The following is a 22338-nucleotide window of genomic DNA, read 5'->3' on the forward strand; positions in this document are numbered from 1 at the left end:
TCTCCTTGAGTAATATAAATGCAAGCATGTAGTATGCAGATTTACACCCCCCCCCCAACTCACTGTAACTTTAAAGCTGTCTGTTAGAAGGATGAAATGTAGTTGTGAGCCAGACCATGTTGGTTTGGACAGAAATTCTTACAGAATTATTAAGCCTTAAAAAAAGCAAAGGAGATTTATGCATCTGCATTTGACCAATTTGGTTTGGAATAGGTTCATAATGGAAAAGTAATAAAACCATAAGAGACAGTGTCTTCTGAGTACAGTCTCGCTTTTAAAAAATCTAAACATGGGCTGCCCCATTTTGGATACAGCGACTGTAGAAAAATTTCCCATTGGTAACTTTGGGAGGGTTTTCTGTTGTTGTTGTTCCTTTTTCATTGATTATGAGCCAGTATAAATTTTAAGCTCTCTGTCAAATATTTTTCTGGAGATGTCAGTCTTAGGAAAAAGAAATCCTTAAGTGTTATCTGTAGGAGTCTCCTCCTCCCAATTTCACCCCCTCCCCACAACCTCCACCTCCCACCCCGCAACACACACACAGTGTTTTTTCAGCTATCAGTAAAGTCTTTTTCTGGTGTAACTGGAGAGGTTGGGGTTTGGAGAGTAGGGGGTGGTTGAATGTGTGAGAGAAAGCACCTCCTGTCACTGCCAGCAGCCACATAAGACCATGAAGAGGAAACACATAACTAGCTTCACCTCTGAAAAATCGGACCTAATAACTTTGCAAGTTTTTGATTTCAACAGGAAGGAAAAAAAAAGAAAAGAGAAACCGCTTTCTCCACTTATTCTCAACCACTTGAAGTCGTGTTATTGATAAACAATTTCTTAAAAATATTTAAAGATTTAGGAATAGAAACAAAGGAGACGAAGGCTGAGTGATGTGGGAAGGGAAGGTGTGTGTCGGGTGGGGAGGGTGTAGGAGCAGCCATCCCTGCACACAGGAGAGTCACAGTTGTGCTCCCCTCCCATGGAGGACAGCGAAATAGGCATTTTATTGCATCGGATTTTTAACTTTCTTTCCACGGCCAGCAGTTCAAAGCACAGTTATTTTTATATAGTGAGAATGTGACCAGACTGAGATGGTGTTGTGTCTCTCCTACAGGTATGCCTGCGGCATCTTTAGTGACCCCTGCTGATGTTATCAAGACGAGATTACAGGTGGCTGCCCGGGCTGGCCAGACCACTTACAGCGGAGTGATAGACTGCTTTAGAAAGATCCTGCGGGAGGAAGGCCCAAAAGCTCTGTGGAAAGGAGCTGGTGGTATGGAAATAATTTGTTCTTAACTAACCCTTTGGTATCAGGTAAATTTTTTAAAAATCTAATTATATCTGTGATTTCCCCATTTTTTTAAAGCTCGTGTATTTCGATCTTCACCCCAGTTTGGCGTAACTTTGCTGACTTACGAATTGCTACAACGATGGTTCTACATTGATTTTGGAGGAGTGTAAGTATCATGCTAAATCTGCTGCCAAAGTTTGGCTGCTTCTAATACTCTGTTGTCATGGAGAAAGGTACATTAGTCTAGTCTCTATAATAAAACAGAAGAGATTTAGGGAAATGTCGAAACCATGTTAACAAGGTCATTTCCAAGGGAAACATACAACTGATTAGAATGTATCAACTCCTTTACGTTACATATTTGAACAGCTTTTTGAATGTTATTTTTATCAAGTTAAAAACAAAACAAACACAAAACTCAGCTTCTCACTCTGTTTTCTCTTCTTTTAGAAAACCCATGGGATCAGAGCCAGTTCCTAAATCCAGGATCAACCTGCCTGCCCCGAATCCTGATCACGTTGGGGGCTACAAACTGGCAGTTGCAACATTTGCAGGGATTGAAAATAAATTTGGACTTTACCTACCTCTCTTCAAGCCGTCAGCATCTACCTCAAAGGCTGTTGGTGGAGGCCCATAGGAAGACCACCCTGAGATCGTGCTGTCTTCTTGTGGGTACTACACTAAAGAACATCCCTCCGGGGAGTGAAGCAATGCTTCATCCCTTTCACATCCATCTCCTGTTCAGATTCAAGCCCAGGCTTTTTATCATGTGAAATCATTTATTTTCTGTGTGTTTTCTTAACCAGATCATTGTAAAATTATTCATAATTATTCTTTGGCCCTCTTCCCGGAAACCTTTGTATCTGACAATTGCTGGGATTTGGTCAACACTAACATGATTTGGGGAAAGGAGCAAGTCAGAATGGAAATTACTTCTCCCCTCCTTGAACTAGGATTGTAGTCCCAGAGAGGCTACTGTAAGGCAATCATGGAGCTCCGAGCAGTATTCTGTGTGTGTGTTTTAAACTGGTAGGAAGCTGGTTGCATGTTTATAAGAATAAAAAACACTGGAAGAAATGAAAAAATATATGTCAGAAATATTCAGCCTGGCACAAATTCTGTCTCTGGATTATATTATGAAGGTTTTATGTGAAACATGCTTCTTTGTAATGAAAACCACATTGAAGATGTTTAGTAATCATATTCTGTTACTGGTACCAAGACTACTAGGGAAATGCCTTTGTATTTTAGGGAAGTACTTTTGGCATTTTATTTTACAGACAGAAACACTGAGATGTAGCCCCTCTCCTGGAAATGCTAATTTTGAAAAACTGCTCATGTGATGCACATGTACTGATTACTGCCTATTTTAATAAACACTCTTGAAAAATGCAAGTTACCTTATTGCTGTCTGCCCCATTCCCCTCATCTCCCCATCACTGGCACCCATTTGCTTTTAAAATCCACTTTATCTTGAATCATGTAAGACAGATATATTCTGATACAAGTATTTAATCCATGGTGCCTTGCATGATGGTCAGAGGCGCATGAGTCTGTGAAGGTGGAAATAAACTATTTGTAAAGTGATTGAGTTGTTTGCTGTTGTGCACGTTGCATGGTGAGAGGCTACAGTAATTGTCATTATTGGCCTAAGTGTTGTTTTCAGGGGAATTTTATTCATATTGGCATGGATATATCCTCAGTATCTTTCAAGGTAATGTGTTCCCTCATTTTCATGGTTCAAAGTGAGTATAAGAAACTATATTTAACCATAGATAAGCAAAGAACTAGCAAACTGATACCTTTGTTCTAATCATTTCCAGCACTTTCAGCAGTTTATCATGATGATGAAAGTCACATAGTTTTAGTAGAAGTTAGCCATGAAAACTGGTATGAAATGACAATTGTATTTTCTAATCCAGTCTGACTTTGCACACACCAAAACGATATACCACTACATCTAACATTTGCTAATATTTGGCTAGCACTGTAATGATTTGGGGAGAGAAGCTAGTCTTGAACAGAATTTAGGGCTATTCTTAGACTGTGGTCCTGCTTCCAGAGAGTCTACTGATTAATCTATTGGCAGTCTGTATGAACATATTGAGTCTCCAAAGGTTTCTCCATAGCAGACAGCCATTTTTTGGTCTCTGTTTCTGTAAGTCAACAGGCTGATATTTGAAATTACAGTTTAAAATTGGAATGAGTCAATACCAGCCATAAGTGGATGATTTTTTTTTTTTTTAGACAGGGATCAGGAGGGAAGAGCTTTGTCTTCCTCACTAGAAACAGGTCAGATAACATACATGGCTTCTTCCGTGACTATTTGAAAAACCCAAGAAGGAATCCCCTTCCCCAATTCAGTGTGATAAGTTATCAATATCTATATAATAATCTCAGAGACCAGTCACAGAACTCCAAATACGTCTTAGAAATGTGGATGGTGTTATCATAACAAAACATGACAGCTTTGGTTTTTGGAATGTGGAGAAAAGTCCCTGCATCTCTGCATTCCTTTTCTTCACTTGCTTGAGATTTTTTGGAAGATCAAGTTTTCACAGTAAAAACACTGACCAAAAATCTCATAAATTCACCATTGCCCTGCCTGCCTCTTGAAGAGCAGTTGCACTTAATGAGAGAGCATTCTGGCTTCACTTAGACTTGCCAGTCACTGAGAACGATTCTCTTTAGTGTCTAAGAAGCCAGGGACCCCAGGAAGCCAGTGGAGGTAGGGCCACAGGTCTGTGTTTCCTTAAAATCCTTGCCTTATTCGTTTAGGGAGACTTTGAAGGAAGCCTAATTTCCCTCTGCGTTCTGCTCAGTGGGTGGTGTGACTGTGACATGCCTTGAACAGGACTGCAATCACCGTGTGGTGAAAACCACTGTAAAGTTTGTTCTGGGTTTCCCTTCTTTCTAGTGACAGCACAATCCATTGTTGTCGTCAGTGGTGTGGCTGCTGTCGGTGCTGTGAGTCGTTTCCCTCCGTAGGGATGAGGAACTAAAGGTGGTAACTCCTGCATGCCCACATGCCTGCATGCCTGCCTGTCTGCCCACCTGAGGGGAGCAGCCTCCCCTGCTCTGCCCACCCCAGAGTCTCCGCTCTGCTCCTGGTCCACCGCATGATTCCTTGGGGTGGGTGAGAGAGAGATCTGACTTTCATAGCAGCTTTTTTTTTTTTCAAGGAGGGGAAAAAATGTGAAGCTGACCACAAAGTGAACACACTGATTCTTGGGTTCCAGTCATGGCTGGGTTTCTTGAGGCTGGGTGGCATGCTGTCGCCAAGCTCCTGCTACACCTCGTAACCCACAACCATTTGCTGAGCTCCCTGGGGTTGCCTTAATCCCAGAAGCCAGGGTCGCACAGGGGAAAATAATAATTCTGGCACAGAAAGGAGTCATTTAAGTGCTTATTGCATTTCAAGCTTTAGTTTCTACTTAGCTAAAATATTTACTATTGCTGGAAAACAATGTTTAAAATGTTGTGCTTATATGTTATTTAATGGTGTGGCCTATGCAAACCTCAGGATGCTTACATTTTGACAGTCTTCTGGAAATGTTTAACAGCATATAATCCAGTAAGCGGGGAATCAAAACGGGAACAAATGGTGCTTGAAACTATAATCTCCTCCAACTAGGTATTCAGAATGCAAGTCATGCTGGAATGCTTCAGGTAGAGGGAGGGAGATCTTAACAACGAAATTTGATGAATTCTGTCTTGTGGCCCCATTTATCAACCTTCCAAATAAACTGTCCCTAAAAGTCATCATGTGCCTTTTACCGCAGAAGGCATACTTGTGGGGATGAATTTGTATCCTTGCCACTGAGCAAAATCCCATTTTCAATTCAGGGTAATCAAATGCTTTCAGGATGTGTATTTTTCCAAAGATTTTTAAGAGACACGTTCCCTGGTCAGAGCAGTGAACTGTTCTTTCCACAAACGGTACTGCCCACAGAGGGGTCTGTGCCTTTGGTTTTACATTTGAGGAATAACCCCCATCAAAGATTATGTTAGGAAGACCACGGGGAGTTCATGGCTTCATTTTAATGTCTGAGGCATCTAACAGCATTGTCACCTCCATCTCTTAAAACAGTGGTAGTCTGCAGCTTGAAAATCCAGATTGGGATCCATGATGGTTGAGATTGTGTGTCTAATTCTCTTAGTAGGCTCCTAGTTATTAATTTGAAGGATGGATGAATGGATGAATTTTTGAGAAATGTATTTTTTCCCAATGAGTAATCTCCATTATTTTCCTACTTTACAGGCCTTTTCTGCTGCTGGAGTTAAAACCATGACTGAAAATAATCACAGTTTTATGTATTGATAATTTACAAGTCATAAATAAATATTTTATTAAAACAACTAGAGCTATTTAAAATTGGTCTTAGTTGAGTCAGGAACTGTCATATAAACTATAACATAAATTTAAATTCCCTGGTCATGATTAAATATAAAGCTTTAAAAAAATCATATCCTTTGAGATGAGTTTTACATTCCAGCACGAGTTAAAATGTATTAGTACAATAGGTGTCTTATCAATGAATGTATTACTTGTTTACAGCTCACCTCTGTGTTTCTGAAGCTTTCCCTTGGAAGCTGCTGAAGCCAACGGGAATTCTCTTTTAAAAGGGTTTGTTTTTAGCTAATGCATTAATTGACTCCAAAAAAAGTCCAAATGGAACACTCTGCTTTCATCTGCTAGGGTAACCTAATAAAATAATGTTGTTTGCTTTTAGATTCCCGGCCATTAAGGGGGTTTTGCTCAAAGCAAAACCACAGTCCCCTCGAATAACTTTAGAAGGAAAATTAAGAAGACACAGTAATTGTGCTTGTCTGAACCTCACTTCTCCTGGGTCACAGACATACCCCCAGCATACTGGTCTGGCCACCAAGGCTCCGGTGCCCACCACTGCTTTGGACAGGGCTCTGGCCCTTCAAAGGATGCTCCATTTTGCAGTGGAGCATTTCTTTAAGAGATTTTAAAATGAACTCAAGCTCCCAGAACAGACTAGTGCAAGTGTGCTACAGTCTATTTTTTTCTATAGGATGGGGAAAGGGAAATACAGCTTGATAAAAAGAGATGAAAACATGATTTGTTATCTTCTCTCATTCCCCTCCACAATCCCTAGCTACTTATCCCAGCTCTTGCTCTGCTCTCTTATTGGACAGCATTCAAATGAGAAAGGAGCAGATAATTCAACCCCAACCCCAGAGTTCTGTGGCCAATAAGGACTCATTAAATATGAGCTACTACATGACAGGCATGATTTCATTTAATCCTCTTTATCACCCTTAAGGTAGGCACTACCTATTCTTTTCCCTGTGTTACAAATGAGGAAACCATGACAAGTTCATTTTCTTGCCCACGGTCTCTGAGCTAGCAAGTGATGGAGTTCAGATTTGAGTCCAGGTCTCACGGCATTCTGTCCTCCGTCCAGGGGTTTCTCAACAAACTATACAGAATGTTCTTACAATAGTCTTTGCCCAGGATTTCTTATTGTCTCTGTTTTCAGTATCAGATGTATCATTCTAGCTTAGAGTAGAAGGGAAGGGTGATCTTTGTTTACTTACCATAGTAAGTGCATTTGCTACCTCAAAGAATTCCAGGGCCTGAGGACCAGGTGAATCCTGACAAGCCTTTTGAGATTCCTCTTAAAACTATTTTACAGCCTATTAAAGTCAGTAAAGAGAGGATTAAGGTAAACTTGAAATATCTGCCCCATGGGTGTAAAACTGGAAGGTAACGTGGAAAAAGCAGAGGTAAATTTACAAACTGTTAGAGTGCAACGTGATACGATGCGAACTGAATTGGACCATCTTAAAAATCTCTACTGTAATTAGAAAATGCCGTTCGTTGTTCAACAAAAGTTGGAAATAATGGAAAACCAAGTAAAAAGTAAATATCTATGGGTACTTGGCCTCAAAGTGTGTCTGGAGGGAATGGAGACAGTTTACAAAATGTGGGATTTGCTGGAATTACTTTTGGACATGAAATCTCCATCACCACTAATGGTGGAAAAGTCTCACTGTCTTCCCAAGTTTTCTGCTACCCCTAAAGTTAAAGGAGAGGGTACCAACCACTGCATTTTGGCTGCTCTTTGCCCCCGTTACCTGAAGGAGAAAAGATAACTGAATGACCCACACCAAATATTCACCGCATATTCTTCTTGGGCAAAATAAAAATAAAAACATTAAAATGTAACATTCTTCCTCTATTCTCAAAAGAGTAGTATATTTCAGAGTATGAACTTCTTTTCTGAAGCAGAATTTACCTACATAAGTTCTAAGTAGTAAGATATGCTTTATCAATTTGAAAATTTGTGTCTCCTAACAATTAGCTGCTTAATGTAAGAGGCTATTTTTTATAATAAACTCTTTATTCGAGCTAGCTCCACTGTTATAAAAGGCTTACTTGTTACAGTAAAATCAGAAAAATGAATAAGTGGGGATAAAAAAAATTGAAGCATTTGTTTTTTCTTCTGAAGGCAGAAGTGAAGCCAGTGTTGACTGAATTCTTTTCTCTTTTTTTGTTATGAAAAGTAGAGATTTCTGTAGATTTTCAGTCTCAGCCTTTTCCCTTCCTACTACACAGTACATGTACCTTATTTTTCCTAACTGAAGAAGCAGGTCATACTTAACCTTTGGCCACTATTCATAAAGTAGGTGAGTTTTTTTCTTTTTTAAATAGCCCGTGTGAGAGTGAACCATCTGTATTAGTCCATTTTCATACAGCTATGAAGAAACACCTGAGACTGGGTAATTATAAGGAAAAAGAGGTTTCACGGACTCACAGTTCCACATGGCTGGGGGGAGCCTCACAATCATGACAGAAGGCAAGGGAGAAGCAAAGTCATGTCTTAACATGGAGGCAGGCAAAAGAGCATACGCACGGGAACTGCCTTACTAAAACCATCAGATCTTGTGAGACTTTTTCACTATCTTGAGAACAGCAAAGGATAACCCACCCCCATGGCTCAATTACTTCCCACCAGCTCCCTCCCACACACATGGAGATTATGAGAGCTACAATTCAAGATGAGATTTGGGTGGGGACACAGCCAAACCATATCACTGACTATTCTGTCTCTTTTTGGTACTTGAAATTAAGCTTGTCATTCCTTCTTTTTATTCAATTTAGAAAGTATCTTTATTTGGTTTTAATGACTAAGGTTACTAACACTATATGTATCTGGCTAAATTATTTAAAATGATGATAATGGTATTTGGTACAAGTTAAAAGTTATACCTGCCATATTTTATTTCAAACCTGTTTTAAAATAAACTTAAAAAAAATGCAATGTACCTTCAAAGCCCCAATGTAAATATTAACAAAATACTTTAATATTGGCATTGAATTCTAGTTTACTTTTGGCCTTAAAAATTATACCTTTGGCAGATTTCTGCATCTGGCCATGATGGAATCAAGGAGAAAACTAGAAAACTGGACAAGAGTATACAATACAATGGGGTCTTTGGGGTCTTGCCATGTTGCCCAGGCTAGTCTTGAACTCTTTTTTTTTTTTTTTTTTTGTGAGATGGAATCTTTCTCTGTCACCAGGCTGGAGTGCAGTGGTGTGATCTCTGCTCACTGCTGTCTCTAACTTCCAGGTTCAAGTGATTCCCCTTGCTCAGCCTCCTGAGTAGCTGGGACTACAGGCAGGCGCCACCATGCCCAGGTAATTTTTGTATTTTAGTAAAGACGGGATGGAACATCCTGTTGGCCAGGATGGTCTCGATCTCCTGACCTCGTGATCTGCCTGTCTCAGCCTCCCAAAGTGCTGAGATTACAGAAATGAGCCACTGCACCCCACCGGTCTTGAACTCTTGAGCACAGACAATCCTCCCGCCTCGGCCTCCCAGAGTGATGGAATTACAGGTGTGAGCCACTACACCTGGCCCTACAATACAATGTTTTCAATCACTGGATATGATGCAAAATAAGACTGTGAACTCCAAGATAAAGGAAAGAGGTGAGACCTACCATTGCCCCAGCTTACTGCCAGGAAGCAGTTTCCCACTATTGTGCAGAGGAGAACCCAAAGAGCCCATCGGCCATCTCCCCAAATTAAAAAGATGGACATCAGAGATTAGGAAGACCACAATAGTTAGAATTTGTAAGAGAAAATACCAAACAGAAGAGAGCTGCTTCTAACTCTGGAATTTTGCAGAGTTCTCAACTCTTTGGCCAAATATTGATCTATTCATTTGTAAAAGGAAACTAAAGCTTGGAAAAGAACCACTAGAGAAAAAGAAGCTGAAAAATTCTGGAGATCACAAAGGGGGAAATAGTTCGTATTTGCACCAGCCTGAGTGCAAAGTTCTCATAATATATAGAACATCAGTTAGAACAATCCTCAGAAGAGTGTCTCGATATTAAAAGGCTAAATTCATCCTAAAATAAAAGTTACTCTGTTTTTTGTTTTTTTTGAAATGAAGTCTCACTTTTGTCACCCAGGCTGGAGTGCAATGGCGTGATCTTGGCTCATTGCAACCTCCACCTCCCGGGTTCAAGCTATTCTCCGGTCTCATCCTCCCTAATTGCTGGGATTACAGGTGTCCGCTACCATGCCAGACTAATATTTTGTATTTTTAGTAGAGACAGTTTCACCATATTGGCCAGGCTGGTATCGAACCCCTGACCTCAGGTGAGCCACCTGCCTCGTCCTCCCAAAGTGCTGGGATTACAGATGTGTGCTAATGTGCCCAGCCAGTTACTTTGTTCTTAAAGCTTAAAAAGACTTGACAGGATCCAACTGATTCGAACCAAGTAGCTTAACTGTCAGAACAAAATTCAGTACTATTTAAAAGAATACAACAAAATTGCATAGCGTACAATGCCAAATTTACAATGTCCAAAGATCTAACAAAAAAAAAATCACTAATCATAAAAAGAAGATAGAAAATATAAACTGTAGCCAGGTGCAGTGGCTCAGGCCTGTAATCCCAGCACTTTGGGAGGCTAAGGTGGGTGGATCAGTTAAGGTCAGGAGTTGGAGACTAGCCTGATCAACATGATGAAACCCCGACTCTACTAAAAATACAAAAGTTAGCTGAGCATGGTGGCAGGCACCTGTAGTCCCAGCTACTCAGGAGTATGAAGCAGGAGAACTGCTTGACCCCAGGAAGTGGAGGTTGCAGTGAGCCGGAATCACGCCTCTGCACTCCACCTAGGTAACACAGCGAGACTCTGTCTCAAAAAAAAAAAAAAAAAAGAAAGAAAGAAAGAAAAAGAAAATATGAACTGCAGCAAAGTGAAAAACCAACCAATGGAAACAGACCCCGATATCAAATATGATGGAAAAAGCAGCAAGGCCATTAAGACACCTATTATAAATAATCCATATAGTCAAGAAGGCAGGGGAAATGTGGTATGTAGAGAAATGAAAGATATAAAAGACGCAAAGGAAATTACAATATCTGAGATGAAACTGAGTGAGAATATAGTAGATATTGCAGAAATGAAGATTAGTAAACTCGAAGGCACAGCAAAGGAAATTTTGCAAAATTAAGCAGAAAAGGAAAAAAATATTTAAAACATTTAAGAACAATATAAAGTAGTAATGTGTGTCTGTGACTCCAGAAAAAAAGGAGAACAGAAATATTTAAAGAAGTGATAGCTGAAATATTTCCAAATTTAAGAAAAACTACCTACAAATCTATGAAGCTCACTGCACCTCAAGAAAAACAAACTTAAACAAAACTGCACCAATGTATATCATAATGAAAATGATGAAAGTCAGTGATAAACAGAACATTTGAAAAGTTGCCAGAGGAGAAAGGACCTATAAACCTCCAGAGAAAGATGGTAAGAGAAGATTTTTAGTTGGAAAGTATATAAGGCAGAAAACAATGGGGTGATATCTTTAAGAAACTGAAAAAACAATGTCAACAAAGAAATACATACCCAGTAAAAATATCTTTCTTAAATGGAAGCAAAATAAGACAGAAAAAAGAGAATTCACATTGCTGATAAATTACTCTAAAGAGTTGTTAACTATAGTTCATTAGGCAGAAGGAAATAATACCAGATATAAATGTAGATCTATACAAAGAAATAGAGTGACACAGTGGGGAAGAATGGGTAAATTTTTAAAACAACTTTTTAAATTAGTTTTGGAATTTCTTTAAACAAGTAATTGACTCTTTAAAAATCAATAATTATATATTGTGAGGTTTATACTAAATGTAGTAGTAAAATGCACCAATCACACAAGGAGAAGAGGGAGAAATGGAAGCATAATGTGAAAAGGTTCTTAAACTATACATGAAGTGGTATACTATTATCTTAAGGTAAAGTATTATAAGTAGAAACTATATATTATAAACCCCTAGAGCAAATGGTACTAATAATAAGAATACAAAATAAATAAAACAGATTTGGCTAATAAGACATTAGTGGGGAAAAGTGGAAATCTTAAAAATCCAGGTGAAGACAGGGAAAGAGGTAAAAAAGAACAAAGGGGCAAATAAAAAAGAGCGAGACAGTAGGTGCACCTTACCATATCGATAATGACATTAAATACAAACGGCCTAAGACCCTAATTAAAAGAAAAAATTATCAAATTCAATTTTAAAATGTAAGACACAACTATATGCTACCTAAAGAAACCAACTTTAAATGTAAAGACACAGATAAGTTGAAAGCAAATTGATGGAAAAAGCTATACTATCTAATCACAAATTATAAATAAAGAGCTGGAGTTAGCGATACTGATACAGCCAAAGTAGATTTAAGCAAAAGGACTATTACCAGGAATAAAGAGCAGCATTTCATATTGATAAAGGGTCAGTTTATTGCAAACACATGAAATCCTCAATGTGTAGGCACCTAATAACAGCTTCAGATACATAAAACAAAAAGTGATAGAACTGAAAGAACCAAAAGATCCACAGTTATACTTCTAGATTCCAGCACACTGCTCCTAGTAGTTGATATAACAAGTAGGCATAGCTAGGCACAGTGGCTCATGCCTGTAATCCTAGCACTTTGGGAAGCCGACACAGGAGGATTGCTTGAGTCCAGGAGTTTGAGGTAAGTCTGGCAACATAGCAAGACCCTGTGTCCATAAAAAGAAAAAAAAAGTAGGCAGAAAATTAGTACATATATAGAAGACTTGAACGCATTTATCAAATAATAGACTTAATTCATATTTTTAGAATACTCCACCCAACAACTGCAAAATACATATTCTTCTTAAGAACAAATAAAATTTCATCAAGGTAGTCTGTAATATGGGCCATAAAACTAGTCTCAATAAACTTAAAATGATTGGAATTATACACATTATATTCTCTGACTATAAGAGAATCAAACAAATCAATAACTGAAAGAACTTTGGAAATTCTCCATATATTTGAAGAATAAACCACATACTTCTATACAACCTATAGGGCAAATAAGAAATCACAAGAAATAATAGGAAATATTCTGAACTGAATGAAAATGAAAACACAACATATACAAATGGATACAGTGCAGTTACAGTAGTGTTTAGAGAGAAATGTATACCATTAACTGCTTACATTAGAAAGATGAAAGGTCTCAAATCAATTATCTAATTTTTCACCTTAACAAACTAGAAAAAGAAGAGCAAGTTAAATCCCAATGATGCAAAAGATAAAAAATAATGAAAAGCAGAAGTTGATGAAACAGAAAGTAGGAAAATAATCAAGATAAACAATAAAATCAAAATCTAATTCTTTAAAAAGATCCATGTAAATCAGACACCACATCCTCAAGCTCGTCTATAAAACACCGTGCATTTCCCCACGAAACTGGAAGACCCACTAGGGAGCCGCTCTCTCTCTCTGCAGGAGAGAACGCTTTTCTCTTTTACCTATTAAACCTCTGCTCTTAAACTCACTCCTTGTGTGTGTCACATCCTCTATTTCCTTGGCATAAGGCAACGAACCTCGAGTATTATCCCACACAAATGACGCCATTTCAAAAGGACAAAGGATTTTTCTCCAGGCTCATGGCACAAAAGATAGAACCCCACTACCACTCCTCACTCACACCGTAAGAGGCTCTCCCAGGTGCTCACAGGCAGAGAACAGCTGGACGCCATTCCAGGCCCTTGGGAATTGTTTCAGAGCCTTTTCATCTGCGTTCCCTTGCCTGAAGTACTCTTGCCTCAGATTCCCTCATAGCTCACTTCCTCAGCTACTCCAAGGCTTTGCCACTTACCGTCGTCTGCCCTGGATGTCTTCCAGTTCCAGCCCCACATTCACTTGGCACCTTCTCAGCCCCGCCGTGTTCACCAGGAGGCTGACTGGATGCTCTCCATCAACAAGCTCTGCTGTCCTTCCGCTTCCTGTCGGGTCTGACCAATAAAAGCCAGCAGCAGGAGATCCAGGGAGGGAAGAGAAAGAGGCTGGGAATTTATTCTCCCAGCTCCGCTCCTGCCAAGTCCCTGAGTGTGGGCTGCCTCCTTTTTTTTTGTTGTTGTTGTTGTTGTTTGTTTGTTTGTTTGTTTTTTATTTTCTCGAGATGGAGTCTCGCTCTGTCACTCAGGCTGGAGTGCAGTGGTGCGATCTCGGCTCACTGCAACCTCTATCTGTCTCCCAGGTTCAAGTGATTCTCTTGCCTCAGCCTCCTGAGTAGCTGAGACTACAGGCACCTGCCACACCACGCCCAACTAATTTTTCCTGTGCTTTTTTTTCCCCCCATAGAGACGGTTTCACCATGTTGGCCAGTGGCCAGGCTGGTCTTGAACTCCTAACCTCAGGCGATCCACATGCCTTGGCATCTCAAAGTTCTGGGATTACAGGCGTGAGCCACCACAGTCGGCTGGCTACCTCCCTTTTGTGAGGACCACAATCTACTATCAGGTAGCTCTCTCCCTTCAGCTCCCCTCTCTGAGTAACTTCTCCCAGTCCTTATTTTCAGGTGTCAGATGTTAAGAGCTTCTCCCTGTTACTAGCTCCAGGACATAGCATATCCTTTGTGCTTTAAGCACTGTTTTATTAATTACTAACCTTTATTAAGCTCTTTATTATCTATTAACTATGTTAAGTTAGTTAGACTCTTCTCACAATGCCCATTTTGACAGTGACCTTTACTTTCTAAACTGTTGCATCATCTGGCATCTTACGTATTTTAATTACTTGTTTTTCTCCCTCCATTAAAACATAGGCTTCATGAAGTCAAAAAGATTTGTCCCTTTTGCATACTACTGTATTCTCAGCACCTACAAGAGAACAGGGAACATAGTAAGAGATGTGTAAAGAAGCACTGGATAAATGACTGAATCATGAGTGAACGTATGACTTAGGAAGGGACATAGAAAGTAAAGTCTGTAATGCCCCATCTTCTCTGTATGCTGGATCTCTGCCTTTTCAGATGGTGTTTCTTTCCTTCCTCTTCTTTTTTACTCTGTCTCTTTTAATTTTTAATTTTTGTAGGTACATAGGTGTACATATTTATGGGGTACTTGAGATATTTTGACACAGGCATGCAATGTGTAATAATCACATCAGGGGAAATGGAGTACTCATCTCCTGAAGCATTTATCCTTTCTTTGTGTTACAAACAATCCAGTTTTACTCTTTTAGTTATTTTTAAATGTACAATAAATTGATGATAGCAAAAAAAAAATCAATAAAAATGGCAAAAAGAAAAAAACAGAAAAGAAGGGAAAAAAAACCCACATAATCATTATCAGGAGTTAAAGCAGGGACATCAGTACAGAGTCACAGATTGTAAAGTGATGATAAGAGAATGTTATGCACAAATCTATGCTAATAAATGAAACAACATGGATGAAATAGATTCCTTGAAAGATATATCCTACCAAAGTCACTGAAGAAGAAAGAATGTGAATGCCTGTATTTAAGTACTTGAATTCTTAGTTTACAATCTTTCCCAAAGAAAAATCCAAGCCTAGATGCCCTCACTATTGATTTCTATCAAATATTTTAAGAAGAAATAATGGAAATTCTACAAAAATCTTAGAGAAAATGGAAGGCAAATGATTACTCTCTAATTCATTTTATGAGGACTGCATTGCCACAACATCAAAATCATATGAAGGCATTGCAACGAAAACAAAACAAAAGTGTAAAACAATATTCCTTTGTAAACAGAGATAGAAACATCCTTTAAAAAAATCAGCAATTTGAGCTCAATGACATAAAAAGGGGATAATCAATCCATTATGACCAAATGGGTTAATCACAGGACAGTAAACATAACACTCAAAAACAATTGATATATTACACTAATTAAAAAGAAAATTATGATTATTTAAATTAAACTCAGAAAACATATTTGACAACATTCAACATTCATGTTTTTTAAAGTCTTACAAACTAGGAATAAAAGGAAACTTTACCTGATAAAGGCTATAGCTTATATCGTACACCATGTGAAAGATGGCATCGTAGCCAGTACAATAAAGACTGGGGAAAAGGAAGCAAGAGAGAAGTAACTTATCACATACAAGGGATCCTCAGTAAGATTAATAGTTTAATTTGTTAGAAACCATTGAGGCCAGAAGGCAGTGGGATGAGATATTCAAAGTACTCCAAGAAAAAAAAAATGTCAAAGGAAAGATACATTTCTGATATAAACCGTTCCTCAAAAAAAATGAAGAAGAAATTATATTATCTCCAGATAAGCATAAACGAAGTTTTCCCTAACCTGTGCTACAATAAATGCTAGAACTAGTCCTTCAGGCTGAAATGAAAGGACACCAGAGGGAGATTTCACAATAATAAGAGTCCATTTATCAGGAAGAAATAATAACTTAATAAGTATGTATCTAGCAACAGAGCTTCAAAACGTATGAATGAAAAATTGGCCAGGCATGGTGGCTCACATCTGTAATCCCAGCACTTTGGAAGGCTGAAGTGGGCGGTTCACTTGAAGTCAAGAGTTTAGACCAGCCTGGCCAACATGATGAAACCCTGTCTCTACTAAAACAAAAACAAACAAATAATAAAAAAAAAAATACAAATGTTATCCGTGTTTGGTGATGGGCACCTGTAATCTCAGTTTCTTGGGAGGCTGAGGCATAAGAATCACCTGAACCTGGGAAGCAGAGGTTTCAGTGAGCCAAGATCATGCCGGTGCGCTCTAGCCTGAGCTACAAAGTGAGACTCTGTCAAAAAAAAAAAAAAAGGATGAATAAAAAATGGAGAGAACTAAAGGATCAAATAGACAAATTCACAATCATAGTTTGTATTTTAACATTGCCTTCTCAATAATTGACAGAATGCCCAGGAAATAAAAAAAAAAATTGTAGAACCACATAATATCTGAGGAATTTGTGTTCTACTTAAGTATGCAAGGAACATTTACTAAGTTGACCATATGCTAAGTCATAAAAGAAAATAGGGGAGGGACAGCGGGGGTTGGGGAGTTGGGGAGAGATAGTATGGGGAGAAATGCCAGATATAGGTGATGGGGAGGAAGGAAGCAAATCACACTGCCATGTGTGTACCCATGCAACAATCTTGCATGTTCTTCACATGTACCCCCAAACCTAAAATGCAATTAAAAAAAAAGAAAATATAGAAAAATAAGATAATGTTACCCACACACACAAAAATAAAAATAAATAAAAGCATTTGAAATACAGGGTATTTCTTATTATATATATTTTCTCACTAAGCAGAATCAAACTAGAAATAAAAACAAAGCTATCTGGAAAACTTTCCAAATATTTGGAAATGAAACAACAAACAACACACTTCTGAAAAACCCATAGGTCAAATAATATATCACAATGGACATTACAAAATATTTTGAACAGAATAATAATAAAATCTGTTGCAAAATTTGTAGAATAGAGTAAAAGCAGTACTAAGAGGGATTTTTCTTTTTTTTTTTGAGACAGAATTTCACTCTTGTTGCCCAGGCTGGAGTGCAATGGCACAATCTTGGCTCACTGCAACCTCTGTCTCCCGGGTTCAAGTGATTATCCTGCCCCAGCCTCCCAAGTAGCTGGGATTATAGGCGCTCGCCACCACACCTGGCTAGTTTTAGTATTTTTAGTAGCAACAGGGTTTCACAATGTTGCTGGTCTCGAACTCCTGACCTCAGGTGTTCCACCCACCTCAGCATCTCAAACTGCTGGGATTACAGGTGTGAGCCACTGCACCCAGCCTAAGAGGGATTTTTATAACTTCAAAGGCCTATATTAGAAAAAAGTGTTACGGCCGGGCGCGGTGGCTCAAGCCTGTAATCCCAGCACTTTGGGAGGCCGAGGCGGGTGGATCACGAGGTCGAGAGATCGAGACCATCCTGGTCAACATTGTGAAACCCCGTCTCTATTAATACAAAAAAATTAGCTGGGCACGGTGGCGCGTGCCTGTAATCCCAGCTACTCAGGAGGCTGAGGCAGGAGAATTGCCTGAACCCAGGAGGCGGAGGTTGCGGTGAGCCGAGATCGCGCCATTGCACTCCAGCCTGGGTAACAAGAGCGAGACTCCGTCTCAAAAAAAAAAAAAAAAAAAAAAAAAAAAAAAAAAAAAAAAAGAAAAAAGTGTTACATCAAGGATCTAAGTTTCTACTTCAGGAAGGAAAAAAAGAGCAAATTAAGCCCAAAGTGGAAAGAAGAAAAATTGAATAAACATTAAAGAAAATTGACAATTCAAAAAGCTCGTTCTTTGAACAAATTAATAAAATAAGTCTCTCAGCAAGAATTTTTTTTTAAGAGAACATAATTTAGCAACATCAGGAACTTAAAAAGAGATGTCATTATGATTTTTTGAACATTAAGGGGTAATAAGAGGACAGTATTAACAACTTTATATGGATACATTTGACAACTTAAATGAAATGGATGCATTTCTTGAAAAATGCAACTTGTGAAAAATAACTTACCGAAATGGAACCGAAAAGAAATCAAAAATCAGAATTGCCTATTTCTATTAAATAAATGCACTTGTTACCAAAAACATCCCTAGAAATAGAACTCCAGGGACAGATGGCTTCAGTAGTAAATTCTATCAAATATTTAAACAAGAAGTAATACCAGTATAAATGCCTTCACAAAATAGAGGAGGTCACAATACTTCCCAACTCATCATCTGAGCATAATCATGTTACTAAAAACTGACAATCACATCGAAAGAATAGAAAATTATAGATCAGTATCTACAAGAAACAATTATGGGAAAACCCTTAAGAAATTATTAGCGTAGCCAGGCATAGTGGCACGTGCCTGTAATCTCAGCTACTGGGGAGGCTGAGGCAGGAGAATTGCTTGAACCCAGGAGGCAGAGGTTGCAGTGAGCCAAGATCGCACCATTGCACTCCAGCCTGGGCGAAGAAGCAAGACTCCATCTATCTCAAAAAAAAAAAAAAAAAAAAAAAAAAGAAAAAAAGAAAGAAAGAAAAAGAAAAAATAAAAGAAAGAAAGAAAGAAAAAGAAATGATTAGCAAAAAAAGTCTAGCAATATGTTAAAAGAATAAATACATGCTGACCAAATGATTTTATCTCAAAGTTGGATCACCATTAAAAAATGTCAACCAGTATAATTCACATTATCAGAATAAAGGATAAAAATTATATGACTATGTCAATAGATGCAGAAAAGAAGCATATGATAAAACTCAGCATCTACTCATGAGAAAGCCTTTCCTAGCTAATGCTGTAAGGCAAAGAAAAAAAAAAGGGAAGAAGAAGAAGAAAAAGAGGAAGAAGAAGAAAAAAGGAAAAAAGGTAAGATTGGAAAGGTAGAATTAAACTTTTCATTATTTTCAGATGGCATAATTGTGTATGTAGTAATGAATTATATCTAAAAATCTATAAAAAGTATATTAAGCAAGGTTGCAAAATATAACATCAATATACAAAACTATTAATTTCTACAAACCAGTAAAAAACTTTGAAAAAAAGTTGAAAATAATAATATATACAATAGAATAAAAAATTAGGTGTTAGGAATAAATTGAAAAAAGAGGTTTATGCAACCTACATACTGAAAATATTGATGAACTATATTAAAGAAGACCCAATAAATAGAAAGTTATATCCTATTCTTGGATAGGCATTGTCCCAGATAGATAGATAGATACAGCGAAATTCTAATCAAAATCCAAGCAATATATTTTTTAAAGCATTCCGCAATCATTCTAAAATTCATGTGCAAATACAAAAGACCTAGAATAGCTAAAACACTCTTTCAAAATGAGTAACAAAGTTGGAGTACTTACACCACTTGATTTCAAGAATTAATATTACAACCAAGACAATGTGGTATCATATAAGGACAGATAAATCAACCAGTGAAATAGAATAGAGGACCCCTAAATATGCCTATATATATGTGGTCAATTATCTTTCTACCAAGGATGCCAATTTAATTTAATGAACAAAAAGAAAATAATCTCCTCAGAAAATACTGCCAAAACAGCCGGTTATCCATATATTTAAAAAATAATCTTAACCACTATCTCATTCCATATACAAAAATTAATTTAAGAACCATCATAGGCCTAAAGGTAAAAGCTAAAACAATAAAATGTCCAAAAAGAAATCATAAGACAATATCTTTGTGACCTGTGGCAGACAAAGATCTAGAAGGTATGATATAATACTAAGTATAAAAGATAAAAATGGATACATTAGACCTTAACAAAATTTAAAATGTTTGCATATCAAAATATTCTATTAAGAAAATGAAGTTCTGGGCCAGGTGCGGTGGCTCACGCCTGTAATCCCAGCACTTTGGGAGGCCGAGGCGGGCAGATCATGAGGTCAAGATATCAAGACCATCCTGGCCAACACGGTGAAACCCTGTCTCTACTAAAAATACAAAAAAATTAGCCGGGTGTGGTGGCATGCACCTGCCTAGCTACTCGGGAGGCTGAAGCGGAAGAATCGCTTGAACCCAGGAGGCGGAGGTTGCAGTGAGCCAAAATTGCACCACTGCACTCCAGCCTGATGACAGAGCAAGACTCGGTCTCAAAAAAAAAAAAGAAAATGAAGTTCTAAACCACAGATGGTGAAAAATGTAACAAACATATCTGGTAAAGGAATTATATCCAGAATACATTAAAAAGCTCCTCTGAATTAATAATTTTTAAAAGCAGACTATATGAAGAAAATTCCTCTAAATTAATTTTTTAAAATATTGTTGTATTAATAATAAAAAGAAATAATTTTAAAGTAACCAAGATACTAGACGAGATATTTTACAAAAAGAAGAAATAATATAATATTAAATGTGGCCAATAAACACATGAAAAGGTGCTCAAAATCATTAGTCAGCAAGTATATGAAACCCACAGCTAGATACCATTTTATACTCACTAGAAAAGCGAAAACAAAAAGACCAACAGTACCAAATATCAGAGAAGTTGTGGAGTCATTAAAATCCATATAGAGCCTGTGGGCCACTATAAAGATTTTGACTTTTATTGCAAGTGATGTGAAAGCTACTGGTATGCTTTGAATGGAGGAGTTAAATGTTGTAACGATCACTCAGGTGGTTATATTGAGAAGAGACTGAAGGGGTCAAAGGTAGACACAGGGAGACTAGTTAGGAAGCTACTGCAAGAATCACGACAGAGATGATGATGGCTTGGGTTAGGTTGCTACTGTGGATATAAATTCACTTCTGGCCACCTCTTGTTTCATAAAGGCGATAACTGAGTGCTCAAATCACAGCTCTGTCCATTGAAAAGCTTTTCCCTATTAACTATCTTTCAGGGTTCATCCTGAATGTGGCTATAAGGTATGTGTAATCCATTTACAACCTGTACCCACAAACTGAGCCAACCCATATGTGAACCAAACCCTAACCTTTTCCTCTTCTTTCAGCTGCTCACACAGAACTCACCCTCCTCACACATGGCCATGTATGCAAGCATGGAGGTAGTGTGCTGGTAAAATCCTGTTGGGTGACAACGGGCTTCGGAACTACTTGCTCAAGCAGCTTACTTATATTTAGAGCCCTCCGGTTCTGTACATCCCAATGCACAGTTTCTATCTTATAAGGGTTTCTTTTAGGTCTATCTGACTTTATGACTTGGTAGAGCTGACAGGGCTCAACTTATAATGGGCTGGTTGGATGCATAGTTAAGTTTATATCTTGTGATGAAGAACTTCATTTCTACCAGGATCCACTAATATGCTATGTGTTGTTTTTGCTTCAGATGGCATGGCCTTCCTCTAGAATCCCATGAGTCCCTACTGTAATTTTCCAACTGGGACTTGCCATAAATTCTATACCACATCTTTCCCCACCATTGTCACCACTAATATCATAGCATCTGCTGGTTTTATGGCCCATGCAGCAGAGCTCTTTGCACTACAGTTTGATCTGCTGCAAAGTCCTTTCCCATTATAAGCCTAACCCAAAGCTGTGCATGCCAATTAGGAGATGGACCAGAGCAGGGTTCTTATATATGGAATATGTTAACTTCAAATATAAAGAGGCCTGCCAGATGCTGTGCTTCTTTGTTTGTGGTGGGGGCTCTAAGCTTCAGCAGTTTGTGTTTTACTTTGAGGGGATAGCCCAGGATGCACTTAAACATTGGGGAGATTCCAAAAAGCTCCACTGAAGTAGCAGGTCCTTAAATCTTCCTTGAATTTCTTCCCCACCCTCTGGAGTCCATATATCTTACCAAGACTTCTGGTACATTAGTTAATTCTTGCTTATTCTGCATAATCGGTGTGACGCCATTGATGTAAGATCAGTGTAACATTCTGTGGATGCTCAAGCAGTCTAGACATCTTTGGAGTATTACAGAGGGCGAGAGATTAGCAATAGCCCTGAGGCAAAATTGTAAATTAAAATAGTTCTTCCTCATGAGTGCAAACTGTTTCTGATCTTCTTTTATAGGGGGAATGAAAAGAATACATTTATCCATCAATGGCCACATACCATGTAGCAGAAGCCTTATTAGCCTGTTCCAGGAATGATACCACATCTAGCATGGCAGCTGTGATTAGTGATCCTATTTGGTTGAGCTTGCAGTACTCATCAGTTGTTCTCCAAGATTCATTTAGTTTATAAAGGGGGCATACTGGGTTATTAAATAGATATAGGGAACAACATTCTATGTCTTTTAGGCCTTTAAGAGTGGCACCAATGTCTGCCATTCT

General features: G+C 38.2%; 1 protein-coding gene across 2 annotated transcripts in view; it reads left to right on the forward strand.

The window, feature by feature from the left end:
* Positions 1–2869, forward strand: part of SLC25A13 (solute carrier family 25 member 13) — a 205200-nt gene extending 202331 nt beyond the window's left edge. For both annotated transcript variants that reach the window (XM_012450767.2, XM_012450769.2), the window contains 3 exons: positions 1106–1264; positions 1358–1448; positions 1733–2869. In XM_012450767.2, coding sequence (XP_012306190.1) covers positions 1106–1264; positions 1358–1448; positions 1733–1919 — 437 coding nt within the window. In that variant the 3' untranslated portion in view covers positions 1920–2869. The remainder of the gene's footprint in view (positions 1–1105; positions 1265–1357; positions 1449–1732) is intronic.
* The last annotated feature ends 19469 nt before the right edge of the window (positions 2870–22338 follow it).

Source organism: Aotus nancymaae, unplaced genomic scaffold (genome assembly GCF_030222135.1).
Source record: "Aotus nancymaae isolate 86718 unplaced genomic scaffold, 86718_ANA_hifiasm-v0.15.2.pri h1tg000025l, whole genome shotgun sequence".
In the NCBI taxonomy this organism is placed as follows: Eukaryota; Metazoa; Chordata; class Mammalia; order Primates; family Aotidae; genus Aotus; species Aotus nancymaae.